General features: G+C 36.3%; 2 protein-coding genes across 6 annotated transcripts; both read right to left on the bottom strand.

The window, feature by feature from the left end:
* Nucleotides 1–729: 729 nt before the first annotated feature.
* On the bottom strand, nt 730–3202 carry LOC107840386 (postreplication repair E3 ubiquitin-protein ligase RAD18). 5 transcript variants are annotated; one of them, XM_047395141.1, is made up of 3 exons: nt 3004–3086; nt 2368–2485; nt 730–1537 (listed from the first exon to the last, which is right to left on the bottom strand). In XM_047395141.1, exon 3 carries the CDS (start codon nt 1487–1489, stop codon nt 896–898), a length of 594 nt encoding a protein of 197 aa, XP_047251097.1. In that variant the 5' UTR covers nt 1490–1537; nt 2368–2485; nt 3004–3086; the 3' UTR covers nt 730–895. The 5 variants fall into 5 exon arrangements, with proteins under 5 accessions (XP_047251097.1, XP_047251095.1, XP_016539718.1 ...); XM_047395139.1 differs by lacking the exon at nt 2368–2485 and having other exon boundaries at nt 730–1534; nt 3004–3202; XM_016684232.2 differs by lacking the exon at nt 2368–2485 and having other exon boundaries at nt 730–1574; nt 3004–3152.
* A 2026-nt stretch (nt 3203–5228) lies between these two features.
* LOC107840387 (phospholipase A-2-activating protein) lies at nt 5229–19892 on the bottom strand (the record flags this gene model as incomplete). Its single annotated transcript, XM_047395143.1, is given in 19 exon segments — nt 5229–5798; nt 5941–6006; nt 6149–6218; nt 7362–7438; nt 7944–8080; nt 8751–8828; nt 9989–10154; nt 10516–10602; nt 11483–11520; nt 11616–11654; nt 11781–11927; nt 12877–12936; nt 13032–13104; nt 13546–13634; nt 13988–14049; nt 14561–14750; nt 15594–15733; nt 19300–19360; nt 19824–19892. Coding segments are annotated over 19 exon segments (1784 nt in total), but the record flags the coding sequence as incomplete, so codon positions are not given.
* Between the last annotated feature and the right edge of the window lie 92 nt (nt 19893–19984).

Here is a 19984-nt window from a genome sequence, read left to right on the forward strand (position 1 = left end):
TAAATGACATATATAATACTCTAAATAAATAATTTTATAGTAGTTTTTTTAACATCTCTATTCATTTTAATAAAAATATGATATTTGATCATTACTTGTACACGTTATACTTTTTGATAATTTTTTAGTGAAAAGTGATATAATAAAAATTAGTTATTATTTCCTAGTTGTAAATTTAAAAATATTATGATTATCAATGGAGTTACAATTCTTTCAAAAAAAAATAAAAACATGGGCGGTGCGGTGCGGTTATGCGCGAGCATAAATGTGGGGCGAATTTATGCGGGTTTAAAGGTGATGCGGTTTTAAAACTTGCGGGTTGCACCGCACCATTGCCATCCCTAGTAGTATTTCTATGACCTAATTAATTTGTGTGGTATATTATAATACGAACATATAATCTTATGCCGAGCAAAAGTTGTTTGTTATTTGGGTTGAAGGTTAATTTTCAGCCACTTATTCTTAAAAGTGTAGAAGGAAAAATATTAAAGTGGCCAAACAATTGGGCTCCAAAAAATGCATACTGAAATTCTGCTGAACTAGCCCAACTTGAATTCTACCTACTTTAATTGCACGGTTTGCCCTTTATAAATGAACTTGATCTTTAATTTTTGATCTTAACAATCGAATTTATGCCTAGCAGGTTTATGAGCGCAGGGCATAACTTAGTCGATGCAAAAATATAGAAATCAGACACAACTTTTAATATACAAATAGACACGAGAACAATTTGAAGGAGAAGGCTCCACCATCTTTTTATTGAAGAGAAAAACTTGGTGCAGATTCTAGTGCTAATTAATAACAGGAAATACATAATCCTAACTCCTAATACGACGTGCATGAAATATAGTTGCACTGGTCTAGTATACTATAGGATATACACTTTTTAACATATTTATGAAATTAGAGAAACAATTAAGAGGAAACCGACGATCAAGAAAAGCACCTTCATGAAGAACTTTGTTCCGTCTAGGTGGTTAGAGTGATGGAATCCATGAGCATAACCCCCGTGAAATGAACCGGAAAAGAGGTAGGGAACTCCAGTAGTCGCCCCATAAACAGTGGCGTCATGAAATCCATGTCGTGCATGAAGATTAAAGAAAGCTGGAATAGCTTCAGCTAGAGCAGAAAACGTTGAGTTTCCAAACCTTGCACCCACTCTGGAATCGAATTCATCATGTCGGAGGTAGTCCATATTTACAGCTGGAGCGGTTTGAGGTCTCTGCCCTACTGGGCGTTTAGGAATATTGATTCCTGGTCTTAACCGAGATCTTGGATCAGAACTTACTTTGCCTCGTCCATATATTGGAACCAACTTATGCTCTTCTATGAGAGCCTTGCATACCGGGCATTCATGGGAGCGTGAATGAACTTGCAACCATTCGTAAAGACATGGCCAACAATAAAGGTGGCCACAAAGAGTCACTATAGGATCTTGAGCTAATTCAAAGCAGATATTGCATTCAAAATCACCAGAGTCGGAATTCATATCTGCTGAATCTGAAGCATCCAATGATTCACCAGAACCATAAACCTGCTGGCAAATCATAACCGGAGGCCGAACTTTAATTAACCTAGTGACATCATTGAATGAAATGAGGAAAGAAACAGAGTACAGAGGAGAGTGGAAAATGCTAAGCAGACATAGAGCAGGTAAAGATAACCATTATTTTTGTGTCATTTTACATAGAACAATGAACAATAACTTAAAAGGCCTTCTGGAGAAAAGAGAAATGAAAATCTGTAAATAACAACAGTAGTATGTTAAGCTTCTCTCCGAAGGCCAAAAAGTTTTTTTATCATAAGTTTTAGACAAATACAGCTTGGAATATTGAGGAACTAACATGGACCAATTTCCATACTGTATTACTACTTTGCAACGCCTAAACATCGAATAATGTAAATAACTTCTTACCCTCCTCTTCAACTATCTTCCTCCTGAACTTCACGTCACACACCGATCAAGGAGCAAGACTAGGAGCAAGTGGGAAGGAAATAAATTTAAGAAGTAACTCCTAAAGACACTTATTACTGAATATAAGTGAAGGAGCTTCTAGACATCAGTATGTTAGGGAAGGCACAGTGGTATTTAGTTCAGTTAAAGCTTTCTCTAACATGAAGGGTGTCTTTAGCGCCAAGGTAAGAGTTGTCATCATATGACGAGGAGGTCACAATTTCAAACCGTAGAAACAACCTCTGGCAGAAATGCAAAGTAATATTGTGTACAATAGATCCAACGTAGTCCACCCTTCCCCAAAATCTGCACATAGCCTGACCTTGGTGGACAGAATTGCCTCTATAAGTTTTTTTCTGGGTCACGCATTGCTTATCAAAAAGAAAGGATTTTTCCATGAAGTGAAAACTCACAGAGTCTCCCTTGTCTTAGGTGCAATGACCTTTAAACTGCCAAATGATTGATACTCCCTCCGTTTCCTTTTACTTGTCACATTTCGCGTCACAAGAACCAGACTTTATGAACTTTGACCTACATTTTAAGATGCATTCTTTCATCATATTAATATGAGAAGGGTTGCAACTTATAGTACTCTTCACAGAGTTTTCGAACACTTAAATTTAAAATACAAAATATTGAATTAATCCAATTCAATTTAGCTCTCAAAATTAGTCACATTGACTCTCTGACGCGAAATGCCACAAGTAAAAGGGAACGGAGGGAGTAATCAACTTTAACCATAGTGTTTCCTTGAACCAAATCTTCAGAAAAGAAACTAACCACAAGATAAAATTAGAGACCTCTATTTGAAGGCAAATTCCAGAACAAGATCCTAGCACATAATTTAAATCCAAGGATCTCAATTCAAACATAATTTACTTCATTTGCCCACAATATATCTGCTCATAAGCTGCAATATTTTCAAGAAACATTCAGAGTAGCTAACAATCACCTAAAGACTGGAAAAAAGAAGAAGCAACACAGATCCAATCACACAGCAAAATAGTACAATATTTGACACAGTAAGGTAAAAAGAAAGAGAAACCCACCTAGAGTTGGAAGACGAGGAGTCTTGAAAGAAGCCAAGAAAAGAAAATGGATGACACCAAAATGATAAGAAAAGTAAAGGGTGGAACTTCGGATTAAAAAGGATAAATAAGTTGTTCAGTAAGTGCAGTCTTCAAGTTTTTTAATTTATGTTGGAGGGATATTTTATTTTTTTTTAAAGTTTTTTCGTTTGAACAATTTGTTTCAGTTGTAAAACAACTTCCAATTATCAAAGTTGTTTAACAATTGCGCAAGTTGTTCAACAACTAGACATAGTTGTTCGACAACTGAAAGAAGTTGTTCAGAGACAACTAATTTAGTTGTTTTACAATTATCCCAGTTATTCAAAAAACTTAATTTTTTTTAGGAAAAAGTTTATGGGACCCACCTATCCCTTTTTCTAATTGGAAATTTGTCAGCCCTTCTAGCTTATTTTTCTGGTTAAAACTTTACACTTAAACCCCAATACCTAAAAGGGACATTCTAGTTGTACCGTAGGTAGGTACCTAATTTTATTTGTACAAGTAGTTACGTTGTTCCAACTTTTCAAACAGACTTTTCAAAAATATTATGACACTTATATTGGAAAGGATAAAAATACAAATATACTCTCAAACTTTAATAAATGGTATAAATATATTCTTTATTATATTTTGGATATAAATATATCCTTGTCGTTAATTAAAGGTACAAACATACTCTGGACCTTTAATAAATGGTACAAATATACCCTTTATCATACTTTGGGTACAAATGTACTCTTGTTATTAATGAAAAGGTACAAATATACCCTTCTCATTAACGACAGGACACGTATCAACATCGTATTGGTTGGCCTATTTTAATTTATTTTATCTGTAAATAATTTAATCTATCCTAAATTATAACTCATATCAGATCCAAATAACCAGACCTAACCCGTGTAATAGAGAAGCTTCAAGAGACACATCACACATCTCTATTCACGCATGTTTCTTTCCTCCACTCTTTCACACTCACACTCCCTCACTAACCCAAAAAAATCCTAACAAACGCATTGATTCGATTCATGTTTCGATCCATCTACCATCTAGAATCGAGTAGAGATTTGTTTAATATTGTGTTGTTGGTTAGTGTTCTGATGTTAGATTAATATTCTGATGATGTTTAATGTTCCTCGTGAACGATTGCTGTTTGTTTTTTCTGATTCATGAGGGTCGATGAATTAGAAATTATTTCTAATTCATGGTTGTTGTTACCTGCTTTAAATCCGTTGTTACATCGTTGTTCACCAACTTCAAAGAGTGAACAAGAAGACAACATTTTAAGAACAAAAACATGAGAAAAACTTACAAAGTTTGGACATTCCTCGACCAAACCAAGGTCCTCATTGTACCACAGGTCGATTGGATTATTTGGATCAGGTATGGGTTATAATTTAAGATAGATTAAATTATTCACAGATAAAATAAATTTAAAATGGTCAAACAATACGATGCTGACACGTGTTCCATCGTTAATGAGAAGGGTATATGTGTATCTTTTCATTAACGATAAGGGTATATTTGTACCTAAAGGATGATGGAGGGTATATTTATACCATTTATTAAAGTTTGAGGGTATATTTGTACCTTTTCATTAGCGGTAAGAGTATATTTGCACCCAAAATATAACTGATGGTATATTTATACCATTTATTAAAGTTTAGGATGTATATTTGAACCTTTTCCGTATTGAAAATTATCGAAAGTAATTTAACATACTGTTGATATTTTAAGAGACCGAGCAAATCACTAGTCACTGATCTACTTAGGTAGTTTTGTCAACGATTATTACTGTGTTTTAAGAGAAAACGTGGACCATCATCCAACGCACTATTTGGCTTAAGAGTCTAAAACAGTTAATTAATATAATAAGGGTAGTAGTGGGATTAGTGAATTAACAATTCGTTAATTGTACAACTATAGCCACGTGGAGAACTGTCATAAGTCAAATCTCATACTATAATTAACCGACCAAACACCCTTTACTTCTTCTTGATAAAAAAGAGAGAAAAGAAACCTTGCCCTTTATCTCCCTTTATTGCAACTTCGCCGAACATTGTTTCCCAAAAATGTAGCCCAATGGCTAATACATGCAAAAAGCCACCTAATTCATAAACTAGATTGAGGCTTGACATTAACTCATGTATAACTTTAGAATCCTTTATGAAGTAACGTATTTACCATACCCACTATGGCACAAAGTATTTTGACTTTAGAATCCTTTTGTAGCATAGCAAGTTTTAACATTTTCTAGCTTGTATGCCATTTTTAATTTCATTACGAATTTCGACCGTTACAAGTTCAAGTCCACTTCTCATCACGTTCATCCTTTTTTTCCCCTTGCTATACCAGTTTAATCATTGTTGTCATTTGTCCACCACAAAAACTACCAAAAAAAAAAAAAAAAAAAAAAAAAGGGGATCTCGCCTCCGGAGAGATGTCGTGACATTGTTTCATGCATAAAATCGAAGCAGATAAAAGGCACCCTCCGACAGCAACAAACATACTAGCTGCCGAAGATACTATCCACATCCTTGTTGGGCCAAAGCTGTAAACAACCAGAGCGTGATTCTCTGGCTTGTATCTTCACTCTGGCAAAAAAATATCCTAAACCGCGCGAAACATGCAAAGTTACCAGCTCAACTCTGCTTTGTGATGAGCTCAATGTCCGCTCCAACTTCAGCAATCTTTGCGTCTTTAGATGCCTTTGCTGATTTTGCAATATTGACAACGTCAAAGTCCATTGCAATTCTTTTAACAACACCCGCAAGCATCTGTAAATGAAGGACATTATGAATTAAATAACGGGCAAATTATAAAATTTAGGTACCACTTAAGGGCTTAGAAATCTATAGGTTTTGAGGCATATTTCCTACTTGGGATTCAAGAACAGAGCTACGAGAGTACTGGACATACCAGTGATCCTATGGCAACTAAAGCCCGAAATTTTGCATCAGCTTCAACGCTTTCCTCTTCTGCAATCTTCAGGTAGAAAAGGTATTCCCACCGAAAGTACATTAATACTATGTTTCTCAGAAGTACAAATTGTAATGCACAGGAGGGGGGAGACAGACAACTGGGAAGGGGAAGGGGGAGGCAAAAGCAATCACTAGATGGTAAAAACCTCAAGTGCAGCCGAAAGAACTTGAGACTGTCCCTCTTCATCCTTCTTTTCAATCAAGAGTACAGCATAGCTGCAAATTCAATAAATTACTGGGTTAGAACAAGAACATGAAATTATTTGTGGAAGCATTAGCGCACTGCAGAAATAGATATATGTAACCATCTACAGAATCACTTCTGCTCCAATGCATATCAAGTCTGAAACATCACATAACATCATATGACCCATCAACAACATATCCAGTGTATTTTGGGGAGGGTAAAGTGGACGCCCACTAACGCTAATGAAGTAGAGGTTGTTTCCAATAGATTCCCCCCCCCCCCCCCCCCCCCCCCCGACCCAAACAGAGGTAGTGTTAACGTCTGCGTACACTCTACCCCTCTCCAGACCCCATGGGAACCCCCTACTTGTGGGATTTAACTGTGGGTATATTGTTGTTGTTCTACATTATAAAAGGATGAATTTATAAGGAGGCCCATCCAGCATTTTACTATGACTACTGGTCGAGTGGCAAATCAGAGACATCAAATATTTTTATATAGCTGGTGTTGATGATACAAAGAATAGCTTTTTAGAATGATAAACTCCTTTCTCTCAGAAAATTTTACCTAATAAAATCCAATTACAATTTCCATGGGGTCTAGCAGATATGAAGCTGCTATAGTGCAAAGATAAACAGAGAAGCACTTCTGATGAGCTAAATGCACAACAAAGTCAAACGAACTAAATTCTATATTTCTGGATAGCGTCTTGTTTGTGGAAACTTCTGAGAGGTTTTGGAATTTGAATGGGCGATGCAAGACACGGTAAAAGAAACAAAGTTCAGCAGGACCTTTAGAAGAAGAAAGAGGGACCGAATGGTGCACCTCTAGCACTAATGTGGACCATATGGAGAGAGGAAGAATAAGAGAGCTTTTAATCGAGTAGAGAAAGATTTTGCTCACTAGAGATATATTCTATTTCCCTGATTTCTTTTGGTGCACCCATGAGGTTCCTAGTTGTATAGAAGATTGGGTGACTTTCATAGAAAACCGTCCTTTTGCAAGGTTTAAAAAATCATGCTATCAGTTCACGTTAAAGGGGAAGATTTGGATTTTTGAAGTATTAACACAATAAATGTGAATTAAGCAACAAAGAAAATGAATGTCCTCAAGGACACGACTAACTTTGTCATCGATGGTAAACTCTGACATATATTTATTGAGCTACTTACTTGAGTATCAATGTTGAATAAGCCAACTGAACATTCTTATTGGAAGATAAGTAACACGTGGAATAGGCATCCAGAACCTACAAGGAGAGAAAAGGGAGAAAAAAAACAGAAATCGCTGCTGTTAACCTATACAAGTAACATAAAAGCCCCAAAAAAATTGGAAAACACCAAAAATGGTTGGAGGAAATGAACAAGTTTATGCACATATACAGAACAAGAAAATATGGATGCAAACAATCAAGTCCTCAAATTGAGCAGAAGAAATCTATTCAGCCTGGATACAAGAAATCCAGAAGGATCTACATCAAACATGAAGCAACAAAGATGTTTTCTTTAGATTGGTGGAAAACAATCAAAAACATCCACGCCAGTGCCCTCAATCCAATAACCCCCAAGCATTTACCAGAAACCGCCACAGAAATACAAGGACACAAAGGGAAATATTCTCAAAAACAATTAAATAACATATTTCTTTATCAAAACGTTTTCAAAAATAATAAACTACTGGACAAATTTAAATTTCAACAAGAGAATTCCTATCAGGTATGGTCGCCGTAGCATTCAGCATGGAAAATCACTAACCTCCCCACGATGCTTTAACAGCCAATCATGATAGGATCCATTCTTAAAGAGGTTAGTCAAAGCACGAACACTTGTCAAAAGATTTGCAGGAAGTGGTGGACTGGTTGTGACCTTCTTGATCAACTCCATAAGCACATCTAGGTAGAATTAGAAAACAGGTGTCACTGCAAAACCCACATGGTACTATAATTGGTAATCATCAGTCAGCAACATGCAAAAATACTCCCTCCGTCCCATTTTACTCGTCCCAAATTTCATAATTTGACTTCTCATTTTACTTGTCATTTTTCATTAATCAAGACAACACAATTTTTTTTTCTTTTTTACCCTTAATATTAATTGTTTTTTTTAAAAAATTAAAATGTAAACATCATTTAATAGGGATATTATGGTAAAGTAGTCATGTTATTAATTGTTTTTCTTAATCAATGTGCAATGTCAAATTCGGACGAGTAAAATGGGATGGAGGGAGTATTTAGAAGATCTTGCATTTCAACAGAGTATTTTTTTTTTTAAAATCAAGTAACTGGCTAAATTAACTAGGGAAACTCAAGATTCACTCCATCCCCCTTTGCATGTAAGGCAAGGGGCAAAAGACAGAACTCACCATTTATAATTCACTCACAGCTGCAGACTAATAAAAAGATTTCGAGCTGTGGTCATATTGTAAAGAATGGGATCAATTTCCTATTACAACTATGAAACACTTGCACAAAACCTTTTGTTAAAGTGGTTCATAACTCTAATGTAATACTTCCACAGAAATAACAAATACAGTAGTCATAAAGAGATTAGAAAATTCAATACCATTGGCACTGTTGACATGCTTGGAAAGTACCGCAGCACCATCAGCATGCAGTATGATCATCCTCAAAATATCAATTACTGCCAGCAAAAATGAGCAAATATCAGAACAATAAGATTAGAAGACCGCCTTTAAGAATAATTAAGTTACAATTTGCATAATCACAGCCATGTTTGAGGAGTTCTTTCATAGCGAAGGAGGACTTAGCATAGCCCCAACCACCTCACAGAAACAAGACAATTTTAATATATTATATATAACTACTGCAAAAAATATATAAACTTCCGCTTTCTCTTTTGAGTTGCTTCTTCTCAACAACTTCCAAATCTAGGATCAAAGATGGAAAAATTTACATGAAACTGTTCGATCAATCCATTATGGATTCAATAAATCTAAGTAAATTGTAACTTCGTTTTCCACTTACTCATTATTTACTGTTCTCCCATCTATACTTCTTCGTAACACATGTTAGTAAATAAGAAAAACTTTGAGCACATAAGAAACAAAGAAATCAAATACAAGTAATCCAAATTCAAAAGGTTCTTGCTAATGAATTAAGCTAATCATTTTACTCTGGTAGAGATGAAATCTGATCATCTCCTGTTTAATAGGATGACAGAGCAAACAAGGAGAGAGAGAGAGAGAGAGAGAGAGAGAGAGAGAGAGAAACTGAAATATAAGAGAGAGGCAGCATAAGAGTACACTTGTTACTTATGTCATCTGACAACCACCTGAAATGTTTTGGCACATACAACTCCTTACTGGATGAATCGTGCCAAAAGAACGTTACAAGTTAGAAGGAACTGATTATCAATTTCAAGGCCTGTTCTGTTTGGATCTTATACCTGCTTTAATTTGAATTTCCTGTTTTAACATGAAAAAGTAGGATTTAACTGATTAACATCATTTCGAGAATTTACACAAAACAGGATATACCGTGCAGCTAGTTTTTTGAAAATGCCTACGCTTCAGATATTGCTTTTTTTTCTTGATAAGCTTCAGATACGCTTCAGATATTGCTAATAATTTGGGACGACCCGGTTCATACCTACTCCGTAGGTGTCGGGGAGGGGGGGGAACCACTCCGGGCCTGACCTACGCGCCCTCACCCCAGCTTCGCTAGAGGGGCGTTTCGAACCCCCGACCCTGGCACACCACGGTAAGCAAGCTTACCGCTGAGCCAAGGCCATCCCTCATATTGCTAATAATTTAAATAGTACATTTCAGAAGAAACAGTCACCTGGAAATAACATCGTCAGCGGCCAAGATTTTAGCAACTTCAGCACCATTACAACATCATCATCTGAAAGTTTACTGCTATGGTAGTGTGATGTGTCCTTCAAAACATGAAGGATAGAAGCTAGTCTAGACATATCAGCCTCAGTCAATCCCATATGTTTTTGCTCCTTCAGGATGATTTATTGAACAAGCGTGAGTAATAAAAGAAGACAGAAAAACTGACCCTTCTCAAATCTCAGATTTTGAACTTTATAGCATAAAAAGGTATATTGTCATTTCAGTGATCATAAAAACTTCAAAACAATGTTTAAGCAAATTAAATACTTGATCAGTAAATTGCAAGATGAGCAGTCATTATAAATGTTTGTTTTATAATGTTAGTTTAAAATAAAATGTTTGTTTTATAATGTTAGTTTAAAATATTTATCAAGGTGCAGTAATAGGTGCCTAACAGGGTATAGAATTATATACATCTTGTGAATGGCAGGAGAAGAAATAATTTATACAGATTACAAACACAAAACTTACTGAGGCAGACAGTAAAGTAGTATTGAACTCTGAAACTTTCTTGAGTATACCATCAAATTGTGCTGCATCAAAAACTAGCATTCCTTTCTGGAAAGAAAATGGAAGTCTGTTAGTCGAGTTATGATAAAATTCTGGTATCAGTATAACACAACAAAAATATCTTTTTTGTGTTTTAAAATGGCAAAGTGATCTTTCATCAGTTCAACACTTCATACAAGCAAGTTCTAATTTTCATAATTTTGCATGCACAATAATTTTAGATCTTTTAATGGTGCGGTTTGTCTCTTTTCTGAAATGTAATACTATAAATAGCCAAACACGTGATGGTTGCTTCATATTATTTTTGACACTGTTCATTTCTCCACAATAAACTTCAGAGAAGCACAACAGGGAAAAAAACATTATTTCCATGTGTATCGTCAAATTCATCAACAGATATACAGAGTGATGGTGTACAATAAGCTTTTTTGAAGTGTATAATATGTTTACACCAGCATAATCCATAATTACCTCTACCATATACTAGAACAGCCTACGGAATCCTGATCGAAAGACAAACTGAATTGTGCTTATGTGATTACTGAATACTACAGCAAGTCAAATAAATCTAATAGCTATTTCCTATCATAAAAAGATTTACAATAATGTAAAGCTATTAACGCATAGAAGCCACACGAGCGCACTGCTTTGAAGAGCCAAAACAATACGCTCTTCTAATTGTCATATCTGAAAATCCTCTTGAAACATTATACATTCTTCCTTTCACAAAGAAAGCAACTTATATGTGCAGCACTAAAATCACTGGTACTAACTTTATCGCACAGAACATGTGAATTCTAAAATGATCATCTTTAACGTGCTTTGCTGTAATTGAGCCTATAGTTTTGTAACTGAATCTACATCAACATTCAGTACAAGGGCACCATTTGACTGGCAGTAGAATTCTGTTCCTGTTAGTAAAGATTACCTTGGGGACATGCTTAAAAGTAGGTTTTGCTGTTGGTGCTGCAAGTAATAATGAAAAAGTAAGTTGATTTTATAAATACTGCAAAAATGGCAAATAGGGGAAACAAAGAATTTTAAAAATACTTCAAATTTACCAACTGAATTTGAAGGTTGACCAGGCATATAAGCGCTACCTGCAAGCAGGAAAATAGCACAAATATGAGACATGTTTTTGTACCATGAAAACAGAGGGGCAAAGAGGAGGCAGCAGCGAAAACAAAATCAAGATATCATTCCATAACCAAATAAACTTTTCTTACTGCCAGTGTAGGGGTCACAGAATGATGGATCAGGAGTAAACTGTTTCTGACCAGTATTTTGAAGAATGAATTCCACCACTTGTTCACGGTAAGAAAGAGGCAGATTCTCTTTGAGTAGCCATTTTTCAGCAACGTCATATGGATTATCTGTCAATTACTCAAAAGAATTTTTGGATGTCAGATCATGAAGAGTTCTTTATCTTGAGTCGGGGGTCTATCGGAAACAGCCTCTCTACTTCTTCGGAGGTAGCGGTATGGACTGCATACATTCTACCCCCACACCCCCACTTGGTGGGAATACACTGGGTTGTTGTTGTTGTTGTTGTTGTTGTTGTAGATCATAAAGAGTTGTCTAATAAATAGAGAAATTATACACCACTAATTTCTAAGAAATTAGATAGTGATTGATGGCACAAAAAAGAGTATAATGATCAGAAAGCAATAATGACATTTTGCAGTAATGATCACAAGGCAATAATGACATTTTGCAGTAATGATCAGAAGGCAATAATGACAACTGCCAGTTGGATCATTATTAACTGGCATGAGTATAATGGTCAGAAGGCAATAATGACAATCGCAAAACCATTACCCAACTGGCTAACATATTATCTAAACCTATCCACAGTCCTCATTGCAAATGCATTGACGATACCTCACTAAAATCCAGTGGTATCACAATAACCCCACCCAAACAAACCAACATAAAAGTCCGATAGCTATTAAAAGACCCATTAATACCATATGGTTTCCCATAAGAAACAAGCTAAAACATCTGCAAAATCCCTAAAATAATCGGCAAACTGAAACAAGTCGAACATGCAAGGTTATTCCAAGTGATGGAGCAGCAAAAATGCATCTCTTGGATCAATTTGCTGCATTAGAGATGGAGAAGGCAGACAAACATAACAACAACAACAAACCCAGTGTATTCCCACAAAGATAAACATATTACTCCAGAAAACATAGAGAAAATTGCGCCCAAGTATTACAAGCTCAATACACCATGCCAACAAAAAGCTGAGAGGAAGACCCAAAATTCCAGATACTACAGAAAAATTCCCCCTCAATAACTCAAAACAGAAAACTAAAATACCTGAGCGATTATAGGGCAATTTGCGAACAGGTTCACCATCTCCAATATCAACATCAAACACTGTGTCCAAAAGATAAGCAAAATGGTGATTGGAGGTAAAAAGATGATACAAAAGACCAGCATGAAAAGGGTAGAGCAGAATAAGCAGTCCTGACCATGATCATATTGAATTCCATCAAGAAGAGGACGTGACATGCCTTCATCAGGCCCGTCAACCACTTCACCAATCTAAATTGATAGCAAAAAGTGTAAGAACAGAGCACCCCATTTCAATAGACAACTTAATACCTAATAGATCAATGAGAAAACCACAGGGATATGACAGAGCATCAAGTATGCAGATAGGATAGCAACAGAAAATATTCAAGTGCAATTTTGACTATACAGAAGAGCGTAAATCCACAACAAACGCAAGGCAGCGACAGAAGCTACTACAAATTAGCTAAAAGGATGTTCATGCATATTCAGACCAAAATTTTAGCCATAGAGCGCAGGAAACTATTAATATATACTAGTAGAGCACACCCCCTTCCCAACTCCCTGGGTATTCCCAACAAGAAGGAAATATAACAACATAAAAGGCCCAAAAAGACTAGGAACGAAAATGACCAAATATATGGAGAATATAGTAGTGAAATCAAAAATACAAACACAAATACTAATTATTACTTTATCCCACTTTTGTTCCATCATATTCCATGCATACGCCACTCCATTGTCCCCTTCACGGACAACTTTAGTCTGCCCATCACTAGTACCTGCTCAACACATTAAATAAAACATTACAGAGAGGAGAGAACAATTCATATTCACTTTCAATAATAAAGGCTTCAGGCAGTGTCAAACATTAGAGCTTTCCTCTTATCCTTGGGTTCTGTGAGCAGGTTATTAGTTTTGAAAATTGAAATAAAAGCAAAAATAGTCACATAAGTAACTACTACTTTTCCTGTTTCAACTTTTGATAGGTCACTTGTCCAACTTTTACTCATATTCCAGACACTTTATTTAATTGGTCCAACAATCAATCGACAAGACAAATTATGAAAAATGAGGAGACGACTCAAACCACTGATACTCAGGACAATAGCAATAAGCATTATCATATTCACACCTGGGATCCGTAAGGACTCAAGCCCAGGAAGCTCTTCCAATTTCAACCCTCCAACTCTTTTCCTGAAATAAAATGAGACAAAACTTAAATTAGACCACCAATACATAATTTGGTATCCCAACAATAATGCATTTGCGATTTTCTTTTAATTCAACAAATGCGTGTACGAGAAAGTGAACAGCAAGAAAGAGGTTTAGTTGACAAACCTCATGCACAAACCAAACCAGGAATTTAGAAATTTTTTATTTTTGTTTTAGAAAGGTAACTATATATTCACACAAAAGCCTTCATCACCCAAGGAATTTGGAATTTGGAATTTAGAATTTCTTTAGACAGCAAGCACCTTTAGAACCCCAAAAGAAGGGTAAGGGAGAAAACAAAAACATAAAGAAAACATGAAAACTGTAGACGTGTGACAATGTGACCATCATAAACAAGCACAGCATTGGTGAATTATTTCATCTTATGATATAAATCACACAAAAGCTGATGCCAGCCAAAAGGGATAGAGCTAGGACTAATCCACAAAAATACAGCAGAGAAAGACGAATTAGAAGAATCTGGATGCCAAACCTACTGAGCTTGTACTGTGACAGTTGTGCAGCATATGACTCTAGTTCTGCAGGGTCAGCAATCTTATCCTGATGAGTAGTCCAAACGCGCACAACACCGTCAGAGCATGCGGTCACAATGTCACCGTTGTCTAAGAATTTGGCATCCCAAACACAGCCAGGGTGCTCTAGGCTTTGGATACAGACTCCATCTGCAACACAGTGATTTCACGTCCATCATTAGAGGGAGACAATCAACAACAACAACAACAACAACAATCCCAGTGTATTCCCACAGCGTGGGGTCTGGGGAGGGTAAGACAATCAGATAAGAAATATCATAATATAAAAAAAATCAAGGAATCAGAGGACATTTATACATTGCAGGTAGGATACACCAGTGACTACTGTGACTTGGGTATTCGAAACAGAAGTCAGTTTTTCCTAAAGTCCTTTAGCCAAAGCAACTACATTAAAATAAAAATTGGGGCATGAGGGATCACAGTAGCTACCAGCAAGTATTCTCCATTCAGTACATTAGCTTTTTCTTTATACAGGAAATTACACAATTAGAGATATGGTGGCAATGATACATCCCCCCTCCTTTCTGTACGAATGATGGAATGAGAAAGGAACTCTCAGTTATCCCATCAGTGACTTAATGACCTTCGAAATTTTATTATCTAATAATCAGTGCCTAATTGAGGAGATCAATGCCAGCTTTAGAAGAGCATATAAGAAAGAACCAATACAACAAAGAATAACACCAAAGTACAAACAAATTGCTTCAGAGGGTAAACTCCAAAGAGCTTCACTTGAATAAACAACTACTGGAACAGATGCATACACTATTCCCATCTTTACAATTTACAATAAGTGGTTTTTATCGGCCATCATTTCCGAAACAAAACTTCATTAGTTAAATAGCAGAGCAGCATATATTTGATCTTAGCCAAAAGACCGAGATAAGTATGGCAAGAGCTGCACATACACTTACACTGAAAGATCATAGGGACAAAACATACACAACTACAATGGATGAATTACAATATCACCTTTCCATATCTTTGCAAAACGATCCTCACTGCCACTGACAATAAGCCCAGAGGCATGAGCATCAACAGAATAGACGATAGCAGTGTGACCAACCATCTCCAGTAGAACTTGACCACTAAGTTCCCACAGTCTTATGGAACTGTCAAAATGAGATATGCATGTATTAGAAATAACAAATTGTTAAGGAAAGGCACCAAGAAAACTTACGGGAAGATTAACTAGGGCTCTGTAAGATAACTGGAGCAACTTCAGAATCTTAGCCATGCACCTAATAAACTGGTGGTATGAACTATGAACCCTTCAGGTGAGAATAGTAGAAGGAAAAGCACAAAAAATAGAGAACCTATATAAAGATTTGATTCTTCACATGACATCAAGACATCTATGCTAAGTCAAGTTCTAACAGGTATCTCATGAGTGCAAGAGAAGTTAATCAAAACAACAAACATCATTTCAGTTGTACAAACTCGCTTCCAAAAATGAATTCTACCTCTCTTTGAGATAGGGTTAGAAATGAGGTTATTCGAGAGAAGGTGGAGTGGCTTCGGTGGAAGATAAGATGCGGGAAGTGAGGTTAGATGGTTCGGGCATGTGATGAGGAGGTGCACGGATGCTCCAGTATGGAGGTGTGAGAGGCTGGCTATGGATAGTTTTAGGCGGAACAGAAGTAGGCCAAAGAAATATTGGAGGGAATGATTAGGCATGACATGGAACGGTTACAGCTTACGAAGGACATGACCCTTGATAGGAAGGTGTGGAGGACGCGAATTAGGATAGAGGGTTAGTGGATAAGAGTACGTAAATCAGTAGGGAGGAGTGCTTTGTTTGTATCTGTGCCTATAGTTTCTTGTTCGTAGTGTTTTGATGATGTTTGTGATCTCAAATAGATAGTTTATCGTATACTCCGCTGTTATCTTATTTCTTTAATTATCTAGCGGTGTATTATCCCATTTCGTTGTTTATTTTTATGTTTTTTTTGTTTGTTATACTGATATCTGTCCTAAGTTAGGGGTCTATTGGAAACAGTTTCTCTACTTCATCTGAGGTAGTACTATGGACTGCGTATACTTTACCTTCCCCAGACCCCACTTTGTGGGAACACACTGGGTATGTTGTTGTTGTTGTTCCCTAATTTGAAGTTATTGTTGCCATTAAACTCTTCTGACCATACCATACTTCCTGCAATCACAATTCTCCATAAAGCTTATACCTCGTTGTTTTGTTGAATATCCACTAGAAAACCCCACTTGTTCATGTGCTTTTTTTTTTTTTGGAATTGGTAATTTGTATTCTTCAGCATTTAAGGATATGTTGGAGAACTTAAAACAGGAAAAAGAGCAATATAAAAATACTTACTGGGCTAAGAGAAATTCTATAAATTAATCAGAGTCCTCTAGCCCTAACTGTTTACACCAAAAAAAACAAAGATACAATACAATTCCATTTAATCACAAGGCCATTGATAATAACAAGGCCAACTTGGTCCTATATAAGAGATATACCAAAAGGGAAGAAACCTACAAAACATGGTTCTCTTCAAAAGACAGACATTCTTCCATAAAAACAGGAACTACATGGGTGCACCAAAAGAAAATCAGGGATCAGAAACTACTCCTCAATTGAGCAAAACTCATCTCCGCCCCTTAAAAAACTCTCATATTTCTCTACTTCCAAATGATACACATTAAAGCAAGAGGAGTAACATTCCAAACTTTGTGCCTTCTCACTCTTCCAGTTGAACATCAACTCCTTTACAGATCTTGACATTGCCCGAGAAATATCAAACCATCCAAAGATATCCCACCATAACCTCGTGGCTATTTTGCAACGCAGTAAAATATAATCTATGTTCTCACCCGCCCCCTTACATAGAAAACACCAATTTATGCAAGCAACTTCTCGTTTCCTAGCATCTGACTCGTTCATATGTATATCCAAATGCTTATTGTAATACAAAGTAAAACTCATACACCCCTCTATTGTATATCAATTCTCATTGAAAGGATCCTAATCTTACACAGTTCCTTAAAATCCTTGTTGCAACCATGTTGATCCGACACGATTTAGGTGTGGTGTGGTGTGGTGTGTGTAAGATCTGCACTGGATTTGGTAATCTAACTTGGGTACTTTGACTACACCTATGGTGAAGAAGCATAAGTTGATTGGTTATTCAGTTTGATTTTTGATTTATATGTTTTCACATAAAATACTAGAATACTTTGAATTATACGAGATAACTTATGAAAAATATTAAGAGTTTACAAAGAATTTATTGATAGCATCTTTATTTTTTGGAAATTGGTAACGGTAATTTTTTTATAGCATCTTTAATTTAATAATTGCAATTTATTGTCAAAAGGTACATTTATATATGTTATAACACACATTTATTTGTTGTATCCAGCACTCATACCTGCATTCCAGTCCTACCCTTAAATCCTAAATTTATGTGATGAAGAATCCGACTTCTAGATCTACACCTGTACCAAATACCAACACCGGTATCCGAGAAACATAGCAAGGACCTACTATCATAACCTCTCCAAACATTGAACAAGCCACTGAGATTTCAAATGATTTTTGTTTTATCAAGTTAAAGCATTTTCATACATAAACATGACCAAATCAATCGTATACAACTCTACAAAATATGAAGCTCTACAAAATCCACTCAATCCTCTAAGCAAAAAGGAACTTTTTGTTTACACCAAAAGAAAATAAGAGACCGTAGACTACTCGTCAATGGCAAGAAACTCAATTCTACACCCTCAAAAGCTCTTCTATTTCTCTCTCTCCAAATTACCCGCATTAACATTATCAGAACCATGTTCCAGGCCCTTCGTCTTCTCCGCCTTCTCCCGCTCTTCCAACTAAGCTTCAGATCTTTCACAGTTCTTGATATTACCCAAGAAGTGTGGATCCATCTAAACATATCCCACCATAATTGCATGGTAAGCCCGCACTATAGAAGGAAGTGATCGACATCCTCGCCCGTCTCCTTGCACATGTAGCAACAACTAACGCAGACAACTTTATCAATCTTTGAAACTCACTCACTTCCCATTCTTGAAAACCCCTTCTAAATCTCAGATTCCAAAAACTCTCTCCACCTTGTGACCTCCTAATTTGTTGAATAGTCAAGTCTCTTAGGCAACTTTATTAACGGGGCATAATGGCAACTTTATCATGAGAGACGTGGTTATGTTCTATACAATGCCCCGAATATTGCACGCAATCATTGCAGTACCAAAAAGGACGAACGTGATAGGATTCCCCAACACTTCCAACGCCACTTTACATGTCACTCTTGGCGACACATTGCTATATGCAATTTATCTTTGTTGCCCTTTCCTAACGAAGATGAAACCAAAAGGAACAAGAGAGGTTAACTTTTCAGCTCTATGAATAGCTTACACTTTACCAGAGCATACCAACTCAAAAGACTCCTTTATTACTTTAGAAAAGTATGACAACAATCCTCACATCCTGTTAATCATTTAAGAATATGAGAAACAGAATACTTCTCTGATTCTCCTCTCGTGTCATACTATTTACTAAACTTAAGTACTAGCTTGATAAAATTCCACTGAGATCCCACATCAGAAGTTCTTGTATTTCATATAAAAGGTCACTAAGCATAACACACTAAAGATCAAAAACAATTGTACAGAAAAAAAAAGATGAAAATATAACGCAAAACCTCACCCATCATGGGATGCAGAAAGAACTCCTAGACCAGGCATTGCAGCAAGGCCTCGAACAGTGTCTGCATGATGCAACAAGCCATAAGCACATATCGCAAGCACCATGGAACATTTGAAGGACTAGACTGACAAAACAGCATACAAGTCGCATGGAGTACATAACCAATAGTTGAAGCAATCAAAAAGAACATGCTTCTATGCATAGAAAGATATAACAAGATAGAACAATAACGACCTCATAGAAATAGAATGGTTAAACTCTCATGGGATCATCCTAAACGTCAAATGCAACTTTTGAAAATCGCAACTTTTTAATCATGAAAGTCATCACACACCCACATTTGTTTCCTTTTAACGAATGTTTTCTTAACATCCATACTTAAAGAGAGATATTAACCAAACTTAAATAGATGGAAAGGAAAAGTTGCACATGTGCTTTAAGAAGAGATGACAAAGACAATCAAATGCATAAATGTCACAAAATATCCGAGATCCACATTCATATGAATAAAGCATGCACCAAACCTGTATGCCCAGAAAAAGTGTGTATACATGCTGCTCCTTTCCAAAGCTTCAGCGTTGTGTCACTTGAGCCTAATACCAACATAATCATTATCATTCAGGCACAGGCTGACGCTGCTAGATATAAAACCTAGTCTTTTCAGTACCAGCCTATATATTATCTC

The sequence above is a fragment of the Capsicum annuum genome, chromosome 8 (assembly GCF_002878395.1).
Source record: "Capsicum annuum cultivar UCD-10X-F1 chromosome 8, UCD10Xv1.1, whole genome shotgun sequence".
In the NCBI taxonomy this organism is placed as follows: domain Eukaryota; kingdom Viridiplantae; phylum Streptophyta; class Magnoliopsida; order Solanales; family Solanaceae; genus Capsicum; species Capsicum annuum.